This window comes from Nycticebus coucang, chromosome 8, assembly GCF_027406575.1.
Source record: "Nycticebus coucang isolate mNycCou1 chromosome 8, mNycCou1.pri, whole genome shotgun sequence".
Taxonomy (NCBI): domain Eukaryota; kingdom Metazoa; phylum Chordata; class Mammalia; order Primates; family Lorisidae; genus Nycticebus; species Nycticebus coucang.
Genome location: NC_069787.1, coordinates 205,706 through 229,435, shown reverse-complemented (window position 1 = coordinate 229,435; position 23,730 = coordinate 205,706). Strand labels below are relative to the sequence as shown.

Genomic DNA, 23,730 nt, shown 5'->3' with positions numbered 1-23,730 from the left:
TGGAGGCTCAGCTAGGAAAGCCATTTACTCAGGCTTATACTGGGGTTTGCAGGCTCAGGCGCCGGGTGGCTGTGCCCAGGGCTGTGGGTACACCGCAGATGGAGCCTGACTTCAAGGGATCCCAGCTGGGGAGGGGAGTGGAGCAGCCTCCCGCTGTGCGCTGAGGACTACAGCTCCAGAACTTGAAGCCCAGAGCTGCTGCTTCCGCAGAGGCTGGAGCTGGGTGCTGAGGAGGCAGGCCTCGGGCTGGGGGGAGGCCTGGGAAGCCTTAGCAATCTTGTTAGGGCCACGGCAGCAACCCACAGCTGTGACAACTCAGGGAGTGGTGGAGGTGGCCTGCACTGCTTAGCTCTGGCACTGTGGGCTTTTCCCCAGCACCTCCCCCTTGTTGGCACCTGCTGTTTCTGGGGCTGAAGGCCAAGACGGGCCCAGGCTCCTCCCACGGCTCCTGTCCCTGCCAAGTTCAGCTTCCCTGGACTGTGACAACAGTCTCACCTCCCCCCACCCCAATCCCCCAGCCTGCGGCCTGCCTCCTCAGGACCCAGCTCCAGCCCCTGCAGTCTCCCTGGTGGCTGCTCTGACTCTGCCTACCTTCAAACAAGTATTTTGGGGGGAGGTGCGGGGGGGGGGGCGGAATACTACTTTATTTTTTTCACAAGTAATCATGTTCAATATAGAAAAAAAACCCCAGAGCATTCTGGTAAGAAAGAAAGTAATTAATAGTCATTAATAAACCCTGAAAACCCAAAACCTCTACCCAATGACTTTGAACATTTCTGTGTAAATATCTGAATAAATAAATGTCCATCCACCCTCACCACAGGTGCCTCTCTTACAGCAGGGCTGTGCAGTGCTCTGAGTACATGTTATTAAGGAAAGCCCATAAAGGTTTACTCCTGGTGTTACGTTCTATGGGTTTGAACATATAATAGGCTTTTACACCGCAAATAAACATGCATGTGTGCCTTACAAAATTACAGAGGCTTCTTATCGGGTCGGGTGTTTGATTTACACTCTGGACACCAAGCGGGAGTTTTGGGTTTACTGAAAAACTGAGTGCAGAGCACAGAGTTCTCATATTCTCAGTCTGCCCTTCCTTTCCTCTGTTACTGACATCTTGTGTTAGTTGTTAGTGTGGTATATTTGCTACACTTGATGGGCTAATTCTGATAAAATGTTATTAAGGAAAGCCCATAAAGGTTTACTCCTGGTGTTATATTCTATGGGTTTGGACATATATAATGACATGTACCCACTGCTGCAGTGTGGTAAATAATAGTTTCACTGGCCTTAACATCTCCTGTGCTTTTCCTATCCCCTCATCCCCACTAACTACTGGTCTCCCCAGTTTTGCCTTTTCCAGAGTGTCATTGTAGTATGCACGAATCGTTCAGTCTGTTGCCTTTTCAGACTGGCTTCTTACACTTAGCAATGTGCATTTAAGGTTCCTCTATTCTTTGTGGCTTGATAACTCATTTCATTGTTTTCATCGAATAATATTCCATTGTCTGGATATGCCACAGTTTACTTCTGCATTCATCTACTAAAGAACGTCTTGGTTGCTCCCAAGTTCAGGCAATAATGAATAAACCTGTCATCATTTGTATGCAGGATTCTGTATGTGCCTGAGTTTTCTACTCATTTGAGTAAACGGTAAAGAGAGTGATTGGTGGATTATATATAAAAATATGTTTAGTGTTATAAGAAACACTTCTACCAGCAGTGAATGAGAGTTCCTTTTGCTTCAGTATTGGGGGTCATGTTTTGAATCTAACCCTTCTAACAGGCATGTAATTGTATCTCACTCTTACATTTTAATTTGCAATTTGTAATGACTTACAATGTTCAGCATGTTTTTATATGCTTATTTGTCATGTATACAATGTTCTTCAATGAGGTGCTGTTAATTTTCAATATGCATTTTTTAAAATTCTTTTTTGTTTTATTGTTGAGTTTTAAGAGTAGTTCTTTGTTTGGAATAATAGTTCTTTTTTTTTTTAATTTATTTTTTTTTTTTTTTTGTAGAGACAGAGTCTCACTTTATGGCCCTCAGTAGAGTGCCGTGGCCTCACACAGCTCACAGCAACCTCCAACTCCTGGGCTTAAGCGATTCTCTTGCCTCAGCCTCCCGAGTAGCTGGGACCACTGGCGCCCACCACAACGCCCGGCTATTTTTTGGTTGCAGTTTGGCCGGGGCCGGGTCTGAACCCGCCACCCTCGGTGTACGGGGCCGGCGCCCTAATCACTGAGCCACAGGCGCTGCCCTGTTTGGAATAACAGTTCTTTATCAGATAGATCTTTTGCAAAGATTTTCTCCCCATTGGTGGCTTATCTTTTCATTCTTTTTTTTTAGAGACAGAGTCTCACTTTGTTGCCCTCAGTAGAGTGCTGCGGCGTCACAGCTCACAGTAACCTCCAGGTCTCGGGCTTAGGCAATTTTCTTGCCTCAGCCTCCCCAGTAGCTGGGACTACAGGTGCCCGCCACAATGCCCGGCTATTTTTTTGTTGTTGTTGCAGTTTGGCCAGGACCGGGTTCTAACCTGCTACCCTCGATATATGGGGCCGGCACCCTACTCACTGAGCCACAGGCACTGCCCCTTATCTTTTCATTCTTTTAACAGTTTATTTTGCAGAGCAGAAATTTTTAATTTTAGTGAAGTTTAGCTTTTTGATTCTTCCTTCCATGGATTGTGCTTTTGGTGTTATATCTAAAAGGTCAAACCTGAGTTTTGACAATGATAAATAAACCTTCTGGAAACATTCATGTGCAGGTTTTTGTGTAGACATAGTCTACTGCTACTTTGGTTAGATATTAAGGATCATGATTGCTGGATCATATGATAATGGTACATTTAGTTTTATGAGAAACCATCAGTCTTTCAAGGTGGGTACATCATATTACACGTTCCTGTTGCTCCACATCCTCGCCAGCATGAAGTATTGCCAATGTTTTGGATTTTGGCCATTCTAATAGATGTGTAGTAGTATTTCATTGTTGTTTTATTTTGCATTTTCCTGATGACGTGATATGGAGCATCTTTTCATGTGTTTATTTGCCATCTTTATATCTTCTTTGGTGAAGTGTCTGCCCATTTTTTAAATCAGGTTGTTTGATTTCTTATTGATGAATTTTAAGAGCGGTTGATATATTTTGGATAATAGTCCTTTCTTAGATATGTCTTTTACAGATATTATCTCTCAGTTTGTAACTTGTGTTTTTATTTTCTTGTCCTTTGCAGAACAGAAATTTTTAATTTTAATGAAGTTTGGCATTTCAATTCTTTCTCGGATCATTTGGTGTTGTATCTAAAAAGTTATTGACAAACCCAACATAGGAGAACATCTAGATTTTCTTGGAGTTTTATAGTTTTATGTTTTTATATTTAGACCTGTAGTTCATTTTGTGTTAATTTTTGTGAAGGTTGTAAGGTCTGTGTCTAGATTCTCTCTTTTTTCATTTTTTACTTTTGCATGTGGATATCAGGATTTTTCAGCATCACTTGTTGAAAAGTCTGTCTTTTCTCCATTGCACTGCCTTTGCTCCTGTGGCAAGGCTCAGCTGACTATTCGTACAGCCTCCGTGTAGGCTCTTTGCTCTGTTGCACTGATCTGTTTGTCTGTTCTTTCATTAATACTACACTGTCTTGATAACTGCAGCTTTATAGGAACATCTTAAAGACAGGCAGTGTCAGTCTTCTGACGTTGTTCACCTTCGATATTGTGTTGGCTATTCTGGGTCTTTTTTTGCCTCTCCATATAAACTTTAGAATCAGTTTATTGATATCTACAAAATAACTCACTGAGATTTTGACTGGGATTTGGGATGAATATATAGATCAAGTTGGTATGAACTGACATCTTGGCAGTATTGAGTTGAACATGGAATATCTCTCCATTTATTTATGTTTTCTTTAATTTCTTTCATCAAAGTTGTGGTTTTCCTCACATAGATCTTGTATGTATTTTGTTAGGCGTACACCTAAATATCCTTTTAGGGGGGGCCAATATAAATGGTCTTGTGTTTTAAATTTCAAATCTCAGTTTTTCATTACTGGCATATAAGAAAGCAATTGACTTTTGTATATTAAATATTAACCTTATATCCTGCAACTTTGCTAGAATCAGTTATTAGTTCCAGAAGTTTTTTATTGATTCTTTGAGATTTTCTGCACAGACAAATCATGTCATTTGAGAACAAAGACTGTTATGTCTTTCTTCTTAATCTGTATACTTTTTCTTTCCTTTCTTATCACATTAGTTAAGACTTCCAGTGTGAGGCTGCACAGGAGCTGCGAGAGGGGGCTCTGCTGCCTTCCTCCTGATCTTGGCAGGGAGGTTTCTGGTTTCTACCCAATAAGTATGATTTAACTGTAGTTTTTTGTTTGTTTTTAGATATTCTTTATCAAGTTAAGTTCCCTTCTATTCCTAGTTTGGTGGCAGTTCTTACCATGAATGGGTTTGGATTTTTTTTCTTTTTTTTGTAGAGACAGAGTTTCACTTTATGGCCTTGGGTAGAGTACCATGGCGTCACACAGCTCACAGCAACCTCCAACTCCTGGGCTTAAGTGATTCTCTTGCCTCAGCCTCCCAAGTAGCTGGGACTACAGGCGCCCGCCACAACGCCCGGCTATTTTTTGGTTGCAGTTCAGCCGGGGCTGGGTTTGAACCCGCCACCCTCGGTATATGGAGCTGGCGCCCTACTTACTGAGCCACAGGCACCGCCCTGGATTTTTTTTTTTTTTTTTTTGAGACAGAGTTTCACTTATTAACCTCCGTAGAGTGCCGTGGGGTCTGTCACAGCTCATAGAAACCTCCAAATCCTTGGGCTTAAGCGATTCTCTTGCCTTAGCCTCCCAAGTAGCTGGGATTACAGGCGGCTGCCATGATGCCTGCCTATTTTTTTTGTTGTTGCAATTTGGCTGGGGCTGGGTTTGAACCCACCACCCTGGGTATATGGGGCTGGTGCCTTACCCACTGAGCCACAGGCGCCACCCTGGGTTTGGATTTTGTCAAATGCATTTCCTGGGTTTCTTGATGTGATCATATGATTTTTCTTCTTTAGCATACTCATATGATAAATTAAATTAATTGATTTTCACATGTTTAACCTGGAATAAATCCTAGTTGGTGGTTATATGTAATTCTTTTTTATACATTGTATTTGATTACTGATATTTTTGAGAATTCTAATTAACATTTCTGTTCTTGAGATATATTGGTGTCTGTTATTTTCTTTTCTTATAATGTCTCTGGTTTTGGTATTTGGGTAATGTCGGCCCAAGAGAATGAGAACATTCGTTCTGTTTTTATTTTCTGGAAGAAATTGTAGAGAATTGTTATAAGACCCACAGATTATCTAGATAATCAAGTTAGCAGACAAGGATGTTAAAATAACTGAAAATAGTATGCTGAAAGAAATAGAGAAAAAAGATGGAGTATATTATCAGATATTTAGAGTTTTAAAAGTATCAAATGAGGACATCACAACTGAAAAATGTTACCTCCAATTAAGTACTCTTTTATGAATTCCTTCATAAAAAGAATAAAGTTCTGATACATGTTACAACATGGATAAACCTTGAAAACATTATGCTAAGTGATATAAACCACATACAAAAGGACAGGTATTGTGTGGTTTCACTTACACGGGATATCCACAATAGGCAAATATGGAGAGACAGAAAGTAGATTTGAGGCTGCCAAGGCTGGTGGTAATGTTGGGGAACAAGAAGTCAGGGGACAGAGTTTCTGTTGGAGTAGGGAGAAAGTTTTAGAAATAGTAGTGATGTCTATACAGCACTGTGAATGTGAACAATGACATTGAACTCACATTTAAAAGTGGTTAAAATGTCAAGTTTATGTTAGCTATCTTTAACACTATCACAAAAAAATCAAGCAAAGATAAACAAAACTAACCCAAGGAACAGAATACAGGTCCAGGGATAGATTTGTTTTCTCAATGAAGAAAAGAAACCTTTTTCAGTAACTAGTACTAGGTTAATTCGATATCCATATGGAAAATAAGATTTCATCACACACAAAAATAAGTTCTAGAAGGATTACACATCTAAATTTAAAAGGCAAAGTAAATATTTTAGAAGATAAGGAGAACATCTTCATGAACTTGAAGTAAGCAAAGATTTCTTTTTTTTTTTTTATTGTTGGGGATTCATTGAGGGTACAATAAGCCAGATTACACTGATTGCAATTGTTAGGTAAAGTTCCTCTTGCAATCATGTCTTGCCCCCATAAAGTGTGACACACACCAAGGCCCCATCCCCCTCCCTCCGTCCCTCTTTCTGCTTTCCCCCCCTCATAACCTTAATTGTCATTAATTGTCCTCATATCAAAATTGAGTACATAGGATTCATGCTTCTCTATTCTTATGATGCTTTACTAAGAATAATATCTTCCACTTCCATCCAGGTTAATACAAAGGATGTAAAGTCTCCATTTTTTTTTAATGGCTGAATAGTATTCCATGGTATACATATACCACAGCTTGTTAATCCATTCCTGGGTTGGTGGACATTTAGGCTGTTTCCACATTTTGGTGATTGTAAATTGAGCTGCAATAAACAGTCTAGTACAAGTGTCCTTATGATAAAAGGATTTTTTTCCTTCTGGGTAGATGCCCAGTAATGGGATTGCAGGATCAAATGGGAGGTCTAGCTTGAGTGCTTTGAGGTTTCTCCATACTTCCTTCCAGAAAGGTTGTACTAGTTTGCAGTCCCACCAGCAGTGTAAAAGTGTTCCCTTCTCTCCACATCCACGCCAGCATCTGCAGTTTTGAGATTTTGTGATGTGGGCCATTCTCACCAGGGTTAGATGATATCTCAGGGTTGTTTTGATTTGCATTTCTCTAATATATAGAGATGATGAACATTTTTTCATGTGTTTGTTAGCCATTCATCTGTCATCTTTAGAGAAGGTTCTATGCATGTCTCTTGCCCATTGATATATGGGATTGTTGGCATTTTTCATGTGGATTAATTTGAGTTCTCTATAGATCCTAGTTATCAAGCTTTTGTCTGATTGAAAATATGCAAATATCCTTTCCCATTGTGTAGGTTGTCTCTTTGCTTTGGTTATTGTCTCCTTAGCTGTACAGAAGCTTTTCAGTTTAATGAAGTCCCATTTGTTTATTTTTGTTGTTGTTGCAATTGCCATGGCAGTCTTCTTCATGAAGTCTTTCCCCAGGCCAATATCTTCCAGTGTTTTTCCTATGCTTTCTTTGAGGGTTTTTATTGTATCATGCCTTAAATTTAAGTCCTTTATCCATCTTGAATCAATTTTTGTGAGTGGGGAAAGGTGTGGGTTCAGTTTCAGTCTTTTACATGTAGACATCCAGTTCTCCCAACACCATTTATTGAATAGGGAGTCTTTCCCCCAAGGTATGTTCTTGTTTGGTTTATCAAAGATTAGGTGGCTGTAAGATGTTAGTTTCATTTCTTGGTTTTCAATTCGATTCTAAGTGTCTATGTCTCTGTTTTTGTGCCAGTACCATGCTATCTTGACCACTATGGCTTTGTAGTACAGACTAAAATCTGGTAAAGCAAAGATTTCTTAAATAGACTGCAAGAACCACTAACCATAAAGGACAACTTTAATAAAGTATATTATATTAAGGTTAAGAACTTCTGTTCATCAAAAGACTCCATAAGTGAGTGAAAAAGGCAAGATGCAAAAGTGGAGAAGATATTTTCCATATACGTATCCAACAAAGGATTCACAGTCCAGATTATTTTAAACACAAAACAAAATAACCTTATACAAGTAAAGAAGAAAAAAATACCTAGAAAAAATAGGCAAAAATCTTGAAGAGGAATTCCCACAGAAGGATACAAATGACCAATAAACACAGGAAAAGGTGCTTCACTTTAGTAGTCATCATGGAATTGCAAATTCAACCTCAGTGAGATAGCTACATTTTATGTTAGGAAAATAGCTAAAATGGAAGAAAAAAATAAGGCCACAATGCAGAATACAGGGAAATGGAGATTCCCTCATTCCCTCAAGTACAACCTCCTCGAAAAACTGGCAGAATCTGCTAAAGCTGGACATTTTTGTACCTGTAACCCAGGAATTCCATTCCATTCCATTCCATTGCACATACCTAACAAAGATGTGTGTGTATTGCAGTAAGAACCATATCCAAGAATCCTGTGACACCCCTGTTTGTAACAGCCTTGACCTAGAAACTCCCCAAGAGCCCCTCCATAGCAGGATGAGTGGATGATTTGTGTTACATCCACACAATGAAATGTTACCTAGCAATGAGAATGGACTCAGTATGACTATGTACATCCACAGATGTGGAGGGAGAATCTGCCAAACATCACTCTCTATATAAAGGGAACACACACATAACAAGCAAAATTAGTTCTTTAAAAATTTTTTCCATTATTTTTTTAAGTTCCATATATAAATATCCATTGTTTGCCATTAACAATTATAGAATTAAAGTTAACATGACAACACAAAATATGAAATACATAGAATAATTCTTCAGAAATATATAGTATTTCTACATGGAAAACTTCTAATTATTACTGAAAATATAAAAAGACAGATGTCTGTGTATATCGCAAAATTGTTATTAATGATGTTGTTATTTGTTTAGGTATTCCTTCTGTTATAACTCAAGTTATTGTCTTTCTAAGGATATCGGTTTTTGTTGTGAGAAGCCACGCTCCCCTTGGCAGGTCGTATGGTTAGGAGAGTCTCTGGAGGCTCCTAGGGCTGTTCTTCATCTGGGTGCTGATCACATCCAGGTGCTCAGGTTATGCAATTCTCTGAGCTACACACCTGTGATTTATGCACTTTTCTGTATGCATGAACTGTGCACTACTTCAATACCATGTTCCATATAGTGTTTATATTTTGGTAAATGGATGATTTAAACAAATGTATTAGGAGAATAATAGTTTAGGTTTCACAGATATGAATGAAGTGAATGAATGACCAAACTGGAAAATTTGCTTAATCCGAAGTTTGCTTCCTCCCTTGCACCTCCCTTCTTGGCCATCCCAGTAGAGCCCCACACTACTTCCCTCCCCACCTCACCCTTAGGATGGCTCACATAGGCACCCTTTCCTGCTGAGGCTCAGGTGACAGCTCCTTAGGCTGGGGGTCCTTCCTGGTCCTTTTGTGACACGCTGGCTGGGAAGAATAGGCCTAATTTGTAGACCAACAGCCATTTGAGGAATCTGAAATTGTTTTCATTAATAAATGAAGAAACCAAGGCTTAATGTGATTTGAATGAGGTCACAGAACTGGTTAGTTACAGAATATACTTGAATACTTTCGAAAGACCCAACACTGGGCACTTCATGCCAGCTTAGAGGGTTTTGAGGAGTCTCCCAACTCTATAAGCCCTACACAAATCAACCACTGTGGCATCCAAGATTCCACCCTTTGGAGCCCTTTGGGTTTGCACGTGCTTTCCTGGTCCTTCCCACTGCATTGCCACTCTGCAGTGCCTTCCCACCACGGGGCCATGGAGGTGGTCCAAGGGAGAGCAGGCCACAGGCCGTGAGCTGCCTCTGGTTGAACTGGGGCTGGCTTCTGGAGGCCAGTGATCATTGTCTGTTCCTTCCCCAGTCTTTCTGACACACCCTGTTGCCATGAAGATCGCAGTGATTGGGCAGAGCCTATTCGGCCAGGAGGTTTACTGCCACCTGAGGAAGGAGGGCCACGAAGTGGTGGGTGTGTTCACTGTGCCAGACAAGGATGGCAAGGCCGACCCCCTGGGTGAGTGAGTGGCCCCAAGCAGAGGGGTAGAGGGTGGTCTGCCTGCCCATGCAGATGGCTAGGGCAGCGGGTGGGAGCAGAAGTGTACTGGGTCTCCTGGTGTGTCCTGCTGGGAGGCAGCCCACTCTGCATCCTGCTCTGGGGCCTATTGACTGCTGGGGTTTTCTGGGATAAAGTGGAGATGTCTTCTCCATCTGACATGGGGAAGGGTTTGTGTCCTGGAGAAGAGCTGTAGGGAGGCCCTACCTGGTCCCAGGTCCCCCTCTGAACTTCTCTGACCCCAGTATCCGAACCTCAAAAGGGTCCCAGGGTAAGGTCACCGGGGGCCAGTGTTCTCAAAGATGGGCCTAATCCGAGTCACCACCACCAGGGCTGTTAGAACACTGAGTGCTGAGCCAGCCCTGGGAGTTTTCTGATTCAGCTGGTGGGGTGGAGTCTGAAAACAAGTTCTTGGGTGATGCTGCTACCCTCAGTCCTAGGAAGAGCACAGTTTGAGAACTGTGGGTCTGGGCCATAGCCTTTGAGCTGGAAACCTGAGCATGCAGGATGCAGGTCCTGAGCTTGGAGGGACAGCCCACCAGGGACACTGGCAACTGCTTCTCAGGCCGGATGGAGGCAGACCGTGGGGCAGGGGATCAGGATTGAAGGGCCTGTAGGAATGACCAGGCACAGGGCTATGGCTCCTGGAGTAGCAGCCTTAGACTAAGCCCTGTACTCAGCTCCAGCATCCCTTGTCCTGTGCCAGCCGGGGCCTCAGCCTTGGACCTGATCACAATGTGACCCACAATAGCCTGAGCTCATATCCAGCCACTGAGGGACTTGGCTGTGGCTCCCACTTCTCCTTGAGCTCAGGTGCCCTTCAGTAGTGCTCCCCTGGTCACTATGGACAGCTTTTGCAAGTGCAGTCAGGTCTGCTCCCATCAAACATCACCCTCTCCCAAACCACCAGATGCCAAGACAGAAAAGCAGAGAGGGTCAGTCCAGCCTGGAGCCAAACACTACACCAGAGGGAACTGAGTGTAAAGAGTGTTCACTAGGGGCCAAGGAGTGTCAGATAGAGGTGTTGGGTGGTGATGGGAGGAAGCAGCTGCCTTCTCTAAGGTGGAGGATTTAGAGGGAAGCTGTGGCTGGGAGGACCTAGAAGCCAGGGGCTGGGACTCAGGACTGCGAGGAGGGTGACTAGCCAGGAGAAGGGCTACAGGTTGGCCCTGGCCTCAGGGGTGTGTGTGTATTGAGGCTAGTTCTATAGATACTGGAAAATGGATTCAGCTGATGTTTGGGGGGACACTTCTGCAGCTGAGGTGAGAAACCCATACTGGGGAACTCCCAGGATTGAAGACCCTTCTCATCTTTCTCCCCCACCCTCCTCCATCCAGTTGGGTAGCAGCTGGGAGGCAGAAGTGCAGGGACCCTCCCCTGTCACCGAGCAGTAGAGCATGGGACACAGTAATGTAGCAGTGGGTGCGGTGATGCCTCTGGAAAGGCGAGAGGAAGAGGCCAGCCACATGGGTTTGGGCAGGGGTCAGGATGACAGGGCCACTGGGACAGCCTGGTCAGAAGTGAGAGCCAAGGCAGAGAAGGACCTGAAGCCTCACTCTTGGCCGCTGTCCCCACTGTGTTGCCTGATGGAGCCTGGCTGGGGGTGGGGACAGGTGAGGAGAGAAAGCTGAGAGCCACTTTGCTGGGAAGTGTGAGAGTGGGTGGCAGAGGAGGGCTGGTTTCTCACCTGTTCTCCCATAGGCCTGGAGGCAGAGAAAGACGGTGTGCCGGTGTTCAAGTTCCCCCGGTGGCGGGCACAAGGAAAGGCTTTGCCTGATGTGGTGGCAAAGTACCAGGCTCTGGGGGCCGAGCTCAATGTGCTGCCCTTCTGCAGCCAGTTCATCCCCATGGAGATCATCAACGCCCCCCAGCATGGCTCCATCATCTACCACCCGTCTCTGCTCCCCCGGCACCGGGGGGCCTCGGCCATCAACTGGTGAGATGGGGCAAGAGCACAGGGGCTGTCTCCATATGTCCCCCTTCATCAGTGAGAGCTGTCACCCTCCCTTAGCCCCAAGCATTTCTGCAGGGTCTGGGTGTGGGTATCATTCAGTGCTTGTCCTGTGCTGCCCGGTGTCAGCCATAAAGCAGACTGGTGACGTGTCACTGAGAGGGCTCTAGAGCACTGCACTCTGCGTTCCTACAGTTTAATGGAGAAGCCAGGACCATCAGTTTCCCTTCTGCAGCTGGCACAGAGAGGGCCCTGGGTGGCGCAGGGAGGGGGCGGTAACCAGGGCCATCTGTGTAGTAGGGTCCTGCTGTAACCTCCAGTGCTATTGCCACTCTCAGCAGCATCCCACACAGAAAGGGATAAAAGTGACGTTAAAGAGCACCCTAGGATGATAGTTTGAGGTGACAGAAGTACTGAAAACACAAAACTAGGTGACGTAGCAGATGGGCTGTCAGGGCAGAAGATGTGAACTGAGAAAAGAGAGCAGATTTGTGGTCAGACTCATCTGGTTGAAATTTAGGCTCCCTGACCTTTGATAACATCACTTCACTTCTCTGGACCTGAGTTGGTTTCTTCATCTGCTAAGGAAAGAAACATGCCATACCTGTCATCAAGGTGTGAGGATTAAGTTTACATAAGGCCTAGCCTGTAATGTTTTTTCCCTTCTCCTTCCCCTTCCTATCACCGGAGCAGTGTTGGCCCTCCTGGGGGAGAAGGGAGCCTGGTGTAGGGTGGCCACCACGGGCTGCACTAGCGTGTTCTCCAGACTCAAGGTCTCACTCTTCTGCTTCTAGGACCCTCATTCATGGAGATAAGAAAGGAGGGTTTACCATCTTCTGGGCAGATGATGGACTGGACACCGGAGACATTCTGCTTCAGCAGGCGTGTGAGGTGTTCCCGGATGACACCGTGAGCTCCCTGTACAACCGCTTCCTCTTTCCCGAAGGCATCAAAGGGATGGTAAGGGCTGGGAGCTGCCATGCCCTGTAGTGCTTCTCCATCTGAGACACTTGTCCCCTGCTGGCCAGGAATCTGTCCCCCCTCTCTCAGGATTCTAGAGAGAGACCTCTCACTTCGGTGCAGGACAGAGCACATTGTGTTAGGAGAGACTCCTGCTCACAACTGACAGAACCCAATTCAAAAGCTTCAGCCAAAAGAGGGAACATTTTGGCTCATTTAATAGATAATAGTAAAGGCAGGGACCACACATGACTGAACTCAGAAGCTTAAGCTACGACATCCTTAGAATTATGCCTCTCTGTATCTTCACCCTTTGATTCTGCTTTTCTCTATTTGATTAACTTCATTCTTAGTCTGGCTGCCCTAGAGCTCTGGTGGTTTGGATGTGGCAATACACATAATAGGAAGGTACCAATTGGAGGAAAGTTAGTCATTGGTAGCTCCAGGCTTGTAATTCTTGATTCCAGGTGAAGAGAAACCCTCTTCCTCTTAAAATTAATGAATGATGGGCGGCGTCTGTGGCTCAGTCGGTAAGGCGCCAGCCCCATATACCGAGGGTGATGGGTTCAAACCTGGCCCCAGCCAAACTGCAACCCAAAAATAGCCGGGCGTTGTGGCGGGCGCCTGTAGTCCCAGCTACTCGGGAGGCTGAGGCAAGAGAATCGCTTAAGCCCAGGAGTTGGAGGTTGCTGTGAGCTGTGATGCCACGGCACTCTACCGAGGGCCATAAAGTGAAACTCTGTCTCTACAAAAAAAAATAAATAAATAAAATAAAATTAATGAATGATGAATCAGGATGACTCTGATTGGCCATTTTTGAGCCATGTGATCATTTGAAGCCAATCACTGGCTGGGCGATGGAATGCTTGGTTGCATGCTTCTGGCTGTGGGTGATTAGGGACCGAAGATAGGCAGCTGTGGTTGGTGGTCTGAGCCCTCCTGGGAGATTAGGGGTAGGGCTGCCAAAAGGCAAGAATGACTGATGCTGGGGACAGTTGTAACTGGACTCTGCAGCTGCAAGGGAGGCTGTGGGGATTGGGTGTCTGTGGGGCTACTAGCATCCTAGCTGGGAGTCTGGGCTGATCAATGATGGCCAAAGGCCAGGAATGGGGCAGGAGGAATTTCCAGGGGAATAAGCACAACAGGAAGGGGCCAATGCTCACTGCAACCCAAAGCCAGCTGTCCCTCATTTCGGCTCTGGTTTCACATTGGCTGCCTTTTGTTTTTCAGGTGGAGTTAAGCTGTGTGCCTTTGTTTCCTCCCACAGAATGGCCTGCTCACAAACGCAGTGTGCCAAGTAGGCTTGCTGGAGATGTATGAGAGGCAGGGAAGGGTGTAACTTGCATGCTCCATGGCAAACAACTCAGGCACCTTGTTTAGTAAGGCAGCCCTGGTCACCTGGAGCCATTTAAATTCATTATAACTAAAATTCCGTTCCTGTGTCTCATTAGCTACACTTTAAGGCCCCATAACTCCACATGGGTACTGTCCATTGTATCAGACCTGAGGACATGGACATGTCCATCCCCACGGATGCTTCCTCTAGGCAGCCCTGCCTCAGCTGTTTCTGATGTCCATGTCATAGCCTTGGCATCTCTGGTCTCCCTCATGGTGGTCCAGGTTCCTTGGCTCTCCTTTAGCCCCTTCCCTGATCCCTTCTGCTGCCACCCTTTTCTTTCTCATCCCAGAGAAACTACTTCCTATTTCACCCAGATCTCCAGACTTGCGCCTCCAAACCCACCAGGGTCCAGGGCCCATTCTTAGCAGCATGAACATGTGTGCATTACATAGGGCTTTATAGTTCATATAATCTTCTAAGACCTTCCATACGACCCAAACCCCATGATGGCGAGGATGGGTGTGCCCGCCATGCATGTTGGCGTTATGTCCATGCTGTTTGTTCATGACAGCAGGCAATTCTCTGGTGCCTCTTCTATGCCAGGCAAGTGGAAGTAATCTGGGGCAGGTCCAGGCTCAGTGGACTGGGAGTGCAGGCCAGTCCCTCAGAGGCTAGGACTGAGGGCAGGTCCTCCTGAGAATGCTGACCCACAGGGTCTCTCCAGGTGCAGGCCGTGAGGCTGATTGCTGAGGGCAGAGCCCCCAGAGTCCCTCAGCCCATGGAAGGAGCCACCTATGAGGGGATTCAGAAGAAGGAGACAGCAAAGGTGAGTGCTGGTGCCTGCCTGAGAGTGGCCTAGGAGTGCAGGGCTCTGGGAAAGCTGGGCATCAACTTGAGTTGCAACTGCTTATAGCCCAAAGGAAGGGCAGCCCAGACCAGCGTGCCTGAGCTGTGGAGTAGGAGGCCTGAAATGGCAGGAGGCAGAAGCCACTCCAGGTTCTTTTCTGTTTCTCTTTAGGAGGAATGAGCAGGCAAAACCCCCAAGAGGGAGAAGAATTGGAGGGAGTAGGGTGTAAAAGTAAGCCATAGTGTTGGAGTTCCAAGCTGGTGTAAGAAGCTCCTGTGAGCAGAGAGGGGCCTGTGAGCTGTCTCTGAGTAGGGACTACAGCTGCTCTGTGGGAACCTACAAGGGCCCTGTGGGTGACAAGAAGCTGTGCATGGGGCACTTGGGCCCGGGCCTGAGCTCTGTGCTCTGGAGACCCTGTGTGGGGCCTGGGCCATCTGAAGTCTGCTCAACTGGTTAGAGACACAGAGCCAGAGAGAACACAGGACTGGGTGCACTATTCTTGGGTCCTCAGGGTGGGAGGGGAATGGGGAGAGACCAGTCAAGGACACACATCCTGCTCCCTACAGATCAACTGGGACCAGCCAGCCGAGGCCATTCATAACTGGATCCGTGGGAATGACAAGGTGCCAGGTGCCTGGACAGAGGCCTGTGGACAGGTGTGTTCACGTGTAACTGGAGTTCAGCTAGCTGTGTTGGTGTGCCCCAATGGCTGTAAAACTATGACATGGGTTTGAGCTGGTCAGTAAATGGCCACTGCCCTGATCCTTGCCCCTATCTGTGGCCCAGGAGTCCACCATCTGGTGGTTAAAGGGTAGATGTCCAGCATAGCTGGAGGCCTCCTGCAGTGATTCTGGAGTCTAGCTGTGAGATATTTTGAGCCTCAGCCCTGGGTTTGCCTGGGCCTAGCTCTGACTCTGTTGTGGCCCCAGACAGGGAGGGGCAGCATACTGGGGCCAGGGATGGCGTGCACAGGCTGGATGCTAACAACGGAGAGCCCTGGAGCTCACAGGCACAGGGTGGTTATTAGAGCCAAACCTTGAGGGCTTTGTCCAAACCTTGAGGGCTATTCTATTCTCCACATAGCCCCAGACTATCCAGACCCCTGACCCTAGCCGACTGTCCAGACTGTGACAAGTCTCTCTGCCATCTTCCTTGATGCAAAGACCTTGTCAAATGTATCTGCTGACCAAAGTGATCAGTGCTTGGTGGCATCCCTAGGAGGGGTGGCTTCATGCTTTGATGGCTTGAACATATTTTATCCTAGTTTGTGCACATGAGGTCTGAGGCCATGGGCCAAGGTGAATGGTCTTGGGTGCACATGGGGCTTGAGGCCCTCCTGCTACTGTGTCTGTGCCTTGGAGGCAGGATCTTAGGGCTGAGTGGGCCTTGAGCTTGCTCTGAAGTTTTAGCTGCCCTAGCCTCTCTCTGTCTTCCTGGCCTTGCTTCTCATCTGCCATCTTCTGTTTTCCTCCTTCCACAGAAGCTGACATTTTTCAACTCGACCCTGAACACTTCAGGTGTGGCGCCTGAGGGAGATGCTTTGCCCATTCCAGGAGCCCATCGGCCAGGGGTGGTCACCAAAGCAGGGCTCATCCTGTTCGGGAATGATGACAGGATGGTAAGGATGCTACTAGGAGTCCTTTGCCTGTACCACAGACTCTGGGTCACCTACACTGAACAGGACAACCCTGGTCACTCTGCAGAAATGGAAACAAGACCCAGGTGGGAAAACCCTAAGCTCTGTCTGTTGGAGGCAGTTTAGCCAGTGCTCCCTGGTCCCTGACAAGGCCCCCCTTTCAGAGCTTGGGGCCTTGTGTGGGCATCAGGCAACCCCAAAGCAAGGAGCAACCCTCTCAGGGAGCCTGACTTGTCAGCGTGTCTAAGCACCACAGGGCATGGTTAGCTTCTTTCTCTAAGAATAGGGATGCCACTGCAACTTAGGATATGTTGCCATCCATACTGGCCACAAGTATTAGCAGACCTTGCAAATCTGAATAACTGCTAATATTGATGGGGTGCTTTTGATGTGCCAGGCAATGCATTAAAGCAATTAATATGCATTAACTTCTATCTTCTCAGCAACCCTTGCTATATGTATTATACCCATTTTACAGAGGGGAACCTAAAGAACAGAGATTTGAATAACTTGCCCAATGTCACTCAAACCAGTCTGTGGCAGAGATGGGATTCAAACCCTGAAACTCTGGCTCCAAGGCCCTAACTCTGGCTCTTTGGCCATGGTAGCCCACTGTTAACATGCGCTATTACCTCTTCTAACGTAAGAAGCTGGGGCAGGGAGAAGGACAGGCAGGGGTCTTCCAGCACTCATGGAACTTCGATAAATCCTACAGATACTGTATTCTGGCCACAGTGGTGTGTACAGGCAGGTGGAGGGGGTCGTGGCTGTGCCTGACCTGGCCTTCGCTCACTCTTGGTGCCCACCCTCCATTGAGGCCGCCATTGATGTCTATGACTGATAGTGGTTTAGGTATCCATTATTCTTCTGCAGTTACAAGAGAATATCGGTCTGAGGACAGGTTCCCTAGAAGCAAGGCCTGGGGTGGGAGTTCTTCTGTGCATGGTTTACTCAGGGGATGGATGCTCTTGGAAAATCATGCAGGGTAGTGAGAGAGCAAGCTGCACGGAGGAAATGGTAAAGGGCCAGGAGAAGTCCAGCCTAGGTCTCTCCCAGGGCCAGCTCAGGACTGACACGCTGGCCCTGCCTTTCCCCATGTCAGTCAGTTTTTGGTTTCAACTGCCCCTGAGGTTGGCTGGAGGGGGAGACATTGCCCCTCAGCTCTCCATGCTCAGGAGGAGAGAGATGTACAGGCATCTTGGTGTGAGAGGATGGGGCTCCAGCCAGAACAAAGCCACCTTCTGCATCTGCCAGGAGACCCACAGGGCAGCAAGGCAGGGGAAGCAGCTTGGTGGAGACCCTAGGCTAAAGGATCTCTCAGGAACTTCTCAGCCTGGCAGAATTTTAGCTCCTAGAAAGCTCCAGAATGTCCTCCAGAGGCAGTGGGGTAGGGACCAGGCAGGGAAGCTGGCTCCAGCTGTGTTGGAGCAGGTCTAGAGTGTGTGGCACGTGTGGAGCCACCTAGCCATGGCTTCAGCTGCAGCTCTTTCCCCATGTGCTTTTTTCTGCCCACTAACAAGGACATTTGTTGAACAAGCACTTAGAAGTGAGCAGGCCCCAGACAACTCACATGTGTTATTAAACTCAGCAAATGCCCACGTCGACCACAGTCAGTAAATGCAGGGGAGACACGGGAACCACATTCTGCGGTGGTCAGTCACATCAGGCACCCAGAATCGCCGTGATTGGTGGTGGACTCTGGGTGTGTTAGGGATCAGTCTGCGGCATTGTCCCTGGCATTGTAGACTGTATGGCTTGCCAGATTCTGTTTTGCATTCTCTCCTCTTTCCACCTCTGTGTCCCAGCCAGGCATCTGATGAAGCTCTCCAGATGTTTCCATGGGACTCAGGGAGCTATTGGTTGATTGAGGGTTTAGTTGTTTTCCCAGTTGGTTTTTAATGTGGTGCTTAAGTTATATTTTCTGAGGCGTAGGCATTCTTTTACAGAAGTAATAAAGTCATAGCACTCACAGAGGAAGGGAGAGTGTGGGGGATGAGTGACAGGCAAATTGAGAGCGAGGTGGGCAGGAACACTGCAGTTTCCTGTGTCCCTAGAATAGTGGCCACTCTGAATTCCCTCCTTATCATTAACCTGGGACTCCTTGTGCTCTCCTTGTTGTGAGGGTTGGGGATGAATGTGGCACAGCACCCCGTGTGGAACCACTCTCATCTGACCACAGGAACTGTGAAATCCTTCCTTTTGCAGTTGCTGGTGAAAAACATCCAGCTGGAGGATGGCAAGATGGTCCTGGCCTCAAACTTCTTCAAGGGAGCAGACAGCAGTGCCCTTGAGCTGATGGAGGAGGAGCTGGCCACTGCAGAAGCTGTGCGGGTAAGAGGCCACCATCAGGAGGGCTGTCGCCCAGCTGGGTAGGGTGTATACTGCATATGCCCCCTATGGGGTGTCCTTGCTGGCCCCAGTGCTGGGGTTGGTTCTATTCTGTCTCGGTCTTTCTGATGCCCTCTTGCCCCTCCTTCATCTGCAAATGGGAACTGGGGGTTGGGCCGGCTGAGTCTGATTCTTTTAGGGACTCATTGTCAGTGGTGAACAAATGAAACAGAAGCCCCTGGAATATCTGAAAGAGTCAGGTGCCAAGCCTGCACCACTGGGATGAGGATGTATGCACTGGGACCTCCCAGAAAGGCTACCTGAGAGGTGACCCAGGGGGCCCATCAGACAGACCTGGCTCCAGTCCAGCTTTGCCTGCATGATGTCAAGGGTGCTTGTTTCTCTGAGCTCAGTCTTCTCATCCTGAAGTTTAGTCAGTGGTGACCTCCCAGAACTTGTTTCTGCCCCTTGTTTCTCCCTCTCCCTGGAAGTCATGCATGGATAGTGAGCCTTATTGGATGGATGATGTTGGGTGGGTTTCTAGCCATTCCTTCCTTCCATCATATATTCAACTACTTAGGAAATATGTACTGAGCCTCTGCCAAATGCTAGGCACTGAAAAGTAATGTGAAGGTTACCTTCTTATGAGGAAGACAGTCTATACACTGCTAAGGAAATGAATAAAATGATTTCTAGAAGTGCTATAAATAAAACAATGGGGTGGTAGGAAGGAGGACCCTTGGGTCTGGGGCTCAACTCTATAAGGAGAGTCAGGGACAGCCTCCTTCAGGGGGGCCTTGGAGCTGAGCCCAGGTGGAGAGAAACAATCAGGGGAAGACCTTCCAGACAGAATTCACAGCAAGTGCTGAGGCCCTGACAGGGCAGGGACCGCCCTGTATTTAGGAAATCCCTGTGGCAGGGGACAGAGCTGGAGCCTGGGGAATGAGAGGTATTCTGGGAGGAGAGTGAGAGGCTGTCCTAGGAGCAGAGGGAAGAACTCAGCAAGGGGTGGCCATGAGGTCCTTGCATGGTGCAGTGGGCACAGAGAGCCAGCAGCTTCCTTATGGGAGAGCAAAAGACCCTGAATGTTTTCACCACAAGCTCCTGTTTGCTCCAAAACTATTCCTGGAGCAGCTGTCCTGGCCCTGACTCTGTGCCTGCTCTGGGATCACAGAGCCAGCTGGACTGACAGCCCTTCTGACATCTGCTTGTACACACAGGACTGAGCCACAAAATGCTGCCTTAAAATAGCTCAGCTGAGTCCTGCATCTGAAACAAGCAGCAAACCCTGCCTCAGTGAATGTTGCTGCTGGTGGAGCTGGTGGAGGAGCAGACACACAGGAGAGGATTTAGTTAGTAGCTGGCATGGATTAGGAGCTCAGTACACTTTGGCAATGAGCCCAGGAGTCATTATGAGAAAAGCAGGTACTTCTAGAGTGTGTACACAGGCAGAGTACAAAATTCTTTAGGAATAGCAACATATTTGCTTATTATGACAGTGCTATGAAGTAGGTGCCACTATCACATTGTCCCAGCCAAGGCCTGAGGGAAGCCACAGCTAAGCTGCATTGGAGCCCAGGGGTCAAGTGAGCCTTACTACCGCCTACTGCACTGTGCAGCCCCCGTGGCCATCACTAGGTTGACTGCTGTCCTGCCTCTTGCTCAGAGCTGGGCTTGGCTTCCAGGACTGCCACAGGGGCAGAGAGCAGATGGCCAGGATGAGAAGAGGGCAGCCTGGGCCTGGCCTACTCCCTAGCATGGGAGCAGAGGGTCCAGCCTGTGGTCATTCAGCAGAATTTGCCACGTGTCCACTATGGACCCGACAATGGGCAGTGACCTACCCTCCTGCCCCTCTGAGCTGAGGCCAGGCAGCGTGAGGCCATGTGGAGATTCTCATGCAGCTATCAGACAAGGAAATAGGCACTGAGAGGCTGCCTGCGTGTCCACAATTTGTCAGGCGGGGCTGGGGTCTGAATGAGTCCTGTGTAGCTTTGGAGTGCCCGTGGTGACAGTCCACCACATGGCCTCTTGGAGGTTCTGCTTTCCACAGGGCCATGTGTGTCAGAGACACTGTCCATTGGTGGAGGATCAGTGGCCCCTGGCTGTGTGAGTCTGAGAAGGGCATCCCTGCCAGTGAAGGGTCGGTGGAGGTTTCAAAGGAGATGAAGCAGCAGCTGATCCCTGAAGGCAGCCCAGGATGGAAACACGTGCTGGGGGTTAGGGGAGGGTATTGCCCATAGTTACAAGGCTAGTGGAGGCCTGGAGGGCCAGGCAGCAGGTGTGTGCATGTGTGAGTGGCTCAGCCTGGCTCTGCGATCACCCTAAGGATAAGAAGGGCATGTCTGTGACACTTCTCCAAGGAAGAAAGGAAAGAGCCAGGGAGATCTGGGGCTCGGGGTTGGGGGCTGGGACTGGCCTCTTGTGTCCCCTGCCTGGCCTCACCCTCATCTGGTCCAATAACTGGTGTTCACAGAGAGCAGGGACCTGGCTGTTTTCACTGGGGCTCTTCATGCTCCTGCCAGGAGCCTGTCCAGAGACCAGTTGTCTTATCTTGATCCATTGGACGGCCTTGCTGGGCATCTGGGTGGGTGCTGACCACTCATGTCCATGAGGCCACTGGTCAGGTACTGCTGCTACCCTAAACATGTGTCAGGACAGAGGAGCATAGACCAGGAGCTGGGTCTCTTGAGCCCATCAGGGAGCCTCGTTCTCCCTCAGATCCACCCCCTAAGCTGTGGTAGGGCCCATTTGCTGGTGTTATGCTGGGGACACAAAACTCAGTCACTCACACCACAGCAAGGCCGGGCATGAGCTGGGGGCTCAGGTGCAGCTGGGCCCTGCCTTCCCGGTCCCCAGCCACACCCATTCTCCTCCAGCAGGACTGCTGTGGGGACCCCAGAGAATCTGGGGATTGAGTTGGGGTGGATGTGAGGACAGCAGCCAGGCACAGAGTGGCCGGTTCTACCTACCCCAGGAGGCAGTCAGTCTAGGACCAGCAAGACCCTGGGAAAGGGAAGACCTTGTGGGACAGAGAGGCCCAGCCAAGCCCTCAGCATCTGGGAGCACATCTGAGGATACTGTTGGAGGCAGCTGGCTCTCCCAAGCTGCCCTCTCACTGGGCCTTACTTTTCAGAGTATTTGGCAGCGGATCCTCCCCAATGTCCTAGAGGTTGAAGACTCCACTGATTTCTTCAAGTCCGGGGCTGCGTCTGTAGACGTAGTGAGGTAAGATCAGGAGAGGAGGGGTCCTGTCTCTCTGGACCTGTGTTGCAAATCCCCACAAGACTGAGCAGCAGGAGACAACTGGTATTGGTTATGCTTATGGACTTTGTAGACTGGGACTCTGGAAGGGCTGAGTGTACAGGGCCATGTGTGCAGGGCTGTGTCTGTAGGACTGAGTGTACAGGGCTGTGTATGCAGGGCCATGTGTGCAGGGCCGAGTGTGCAGGGCTGAGTGTGCAGGACTGTGTGTGTAGGACTGAGTGTACAGGGCTGTGTGTGCAGGGCCATGTGTGCAGGGCTGTGTGTACGGGTCTGAGTATGCAGCAGGGCTTTGTGTGCAGGGCCGTGTGTGCAGGACTGAGTGTGCAGGGCTGAGTGTGCGGGGCTGTGTGTACAGGGCTGAGTGTACAGGGCTGTGTGTGCAGTGCTATGTGTGTAGGACTGAGTGTATAGGTCCATTGTGCAGGGCTGTGTGTGCAGCAGGGCCATATGTGCAGGATTGTGTGTGCAGCAGGACCATGTATGCAGTGCTGTGTGTACAAGGTCAAGTGTGCATCAGGGCCATGTGCGCAGGTCTGAGTAAGCAGGGCTGTGTGTGCAGGTCTGAGTGTGCAACAGGGCCATGTGTGCAGGTCTGAGTGTGCAGGCTTCAGAGCAGATGTGGGTGGTTGTGAGGGTTCAGCTGCATGCAGTCTGTCCTAAGAATGTGGGAGGGGTCAAGGCAGAGGAGCAGCTCTGGGATCATGAGAAGAACTGGGGCTATACACTATTCCAGCTACTTTTGGCTACATAACAAATCACCCTGAGGCACTGTGATTTAAACCAACATCATTTCTCTGGCTCATTCACAGTTCTATGGATGACAGTATTCATTGGGCTCAGCTAATTTGGGCCAGGCTCAATGGCTCTCAGTGGGGCTCATGTGAGTGTCTGTGGGAGCTGCCAGTCAGCTGGGGCTGGCTGGTCTAGGGTGGCCCCTTTACTAGCCTTCCTAGGCGTGCTCCTGTGGTGGCAGCTGGACTGTGGGTTGAGAGCAGGAGTGTGCAGCACCTCTGTGAGCTGAGCTCAGTGTGGGCACAGCATGTCCACTGCATTCTGTTGGCCACAACGAGTTACAGGACCTGTCTGGCCTCCAGGGCTGGAGAAATATACTCCACCTTCTGCTGGCAAGGGCTGTAGTCACATCAGACCACAGAGGGTAGGGCATTGTGGGAGGTTTTGTGGTGTATCATGAAATCCAAGGGTGGATTGGGCTTGTACACTTAGAAATCTTGGGCACTGCAGACTTTTAGAAACTCACTCTGTTGTGGGGCAGTATGAATATAAAATAATTGTTTTGTTAAAAAATAATACTAAGAAGAACATCAGACACCTAGGAGAATGGTGTCCAGAGGCCAGGCCAGGCTTGCACACTGGTCTGTGGTTCATAGAGGATGAGCAGAGAACTGACCCTTTTTGTTTTGCAATAGTTTAGGACATATATTCTTTTTAAAAATATTATAGAAAAATGCATAACATGACACCTGTCCTTTCAACAAAATTTTAAGCAGAGTATTGTATAGCAAATCTCTACAACTTTCTCTCAAATCACTGAAACCTTCTTCCCATTGGCTAGCAGCCCCCCATTCCCTCCTCCCTTACCTGGCAGCAGCCTC

At 48.1% G+C, this 23,730-nt stretch overlaps 1 protein-coding gene across 1 annotated transcript in view; it reads left to right on the top strand.

Annotated features, from left to right (window-relative positions):
• ALDH1L1 (aldehyde dehydrogenase 1 family member L1) overlaps positions 1-23,730 on the top strand; it is a 69,508-nt gene that overhangs the window by 1,034 nt on the left and 44,744 nt on the right. The window contains exons 2-9 of the mRNA XM_053598570.1: positions 9,604-9,753; positions 11,494-11,728; positions 12,538-12,703; positions 14,767-14,868; positions 15,456-15,545; positions 16,370-16,507; positions 18,731-18,856; positions 21,987-22,078. Of these exons, the coding sequence (XP_053454545.1) occupies positions 9,627-9,753; positions 11,494-11,728; positions 12,538-12,703; positions 14,767-14,868; positions 15,456-15,545; positions 16,370-16,507; positions 18,731-18,856; positions 21,987-22,078 (1,076 nt within the window). The 5' untranslated portion in view covers positions 9,604-9,626. The remainder of the gene's footprint in view (positions 1-9,603; positions 9,754-11,493; positions 11,729-12,537; positions 12,704-14,766; positions 14,869-15,455; positions 15,546-16,369; positions 16,508-18,730; positions 18,857-21,986; positions 22,079-23,730) is intronic.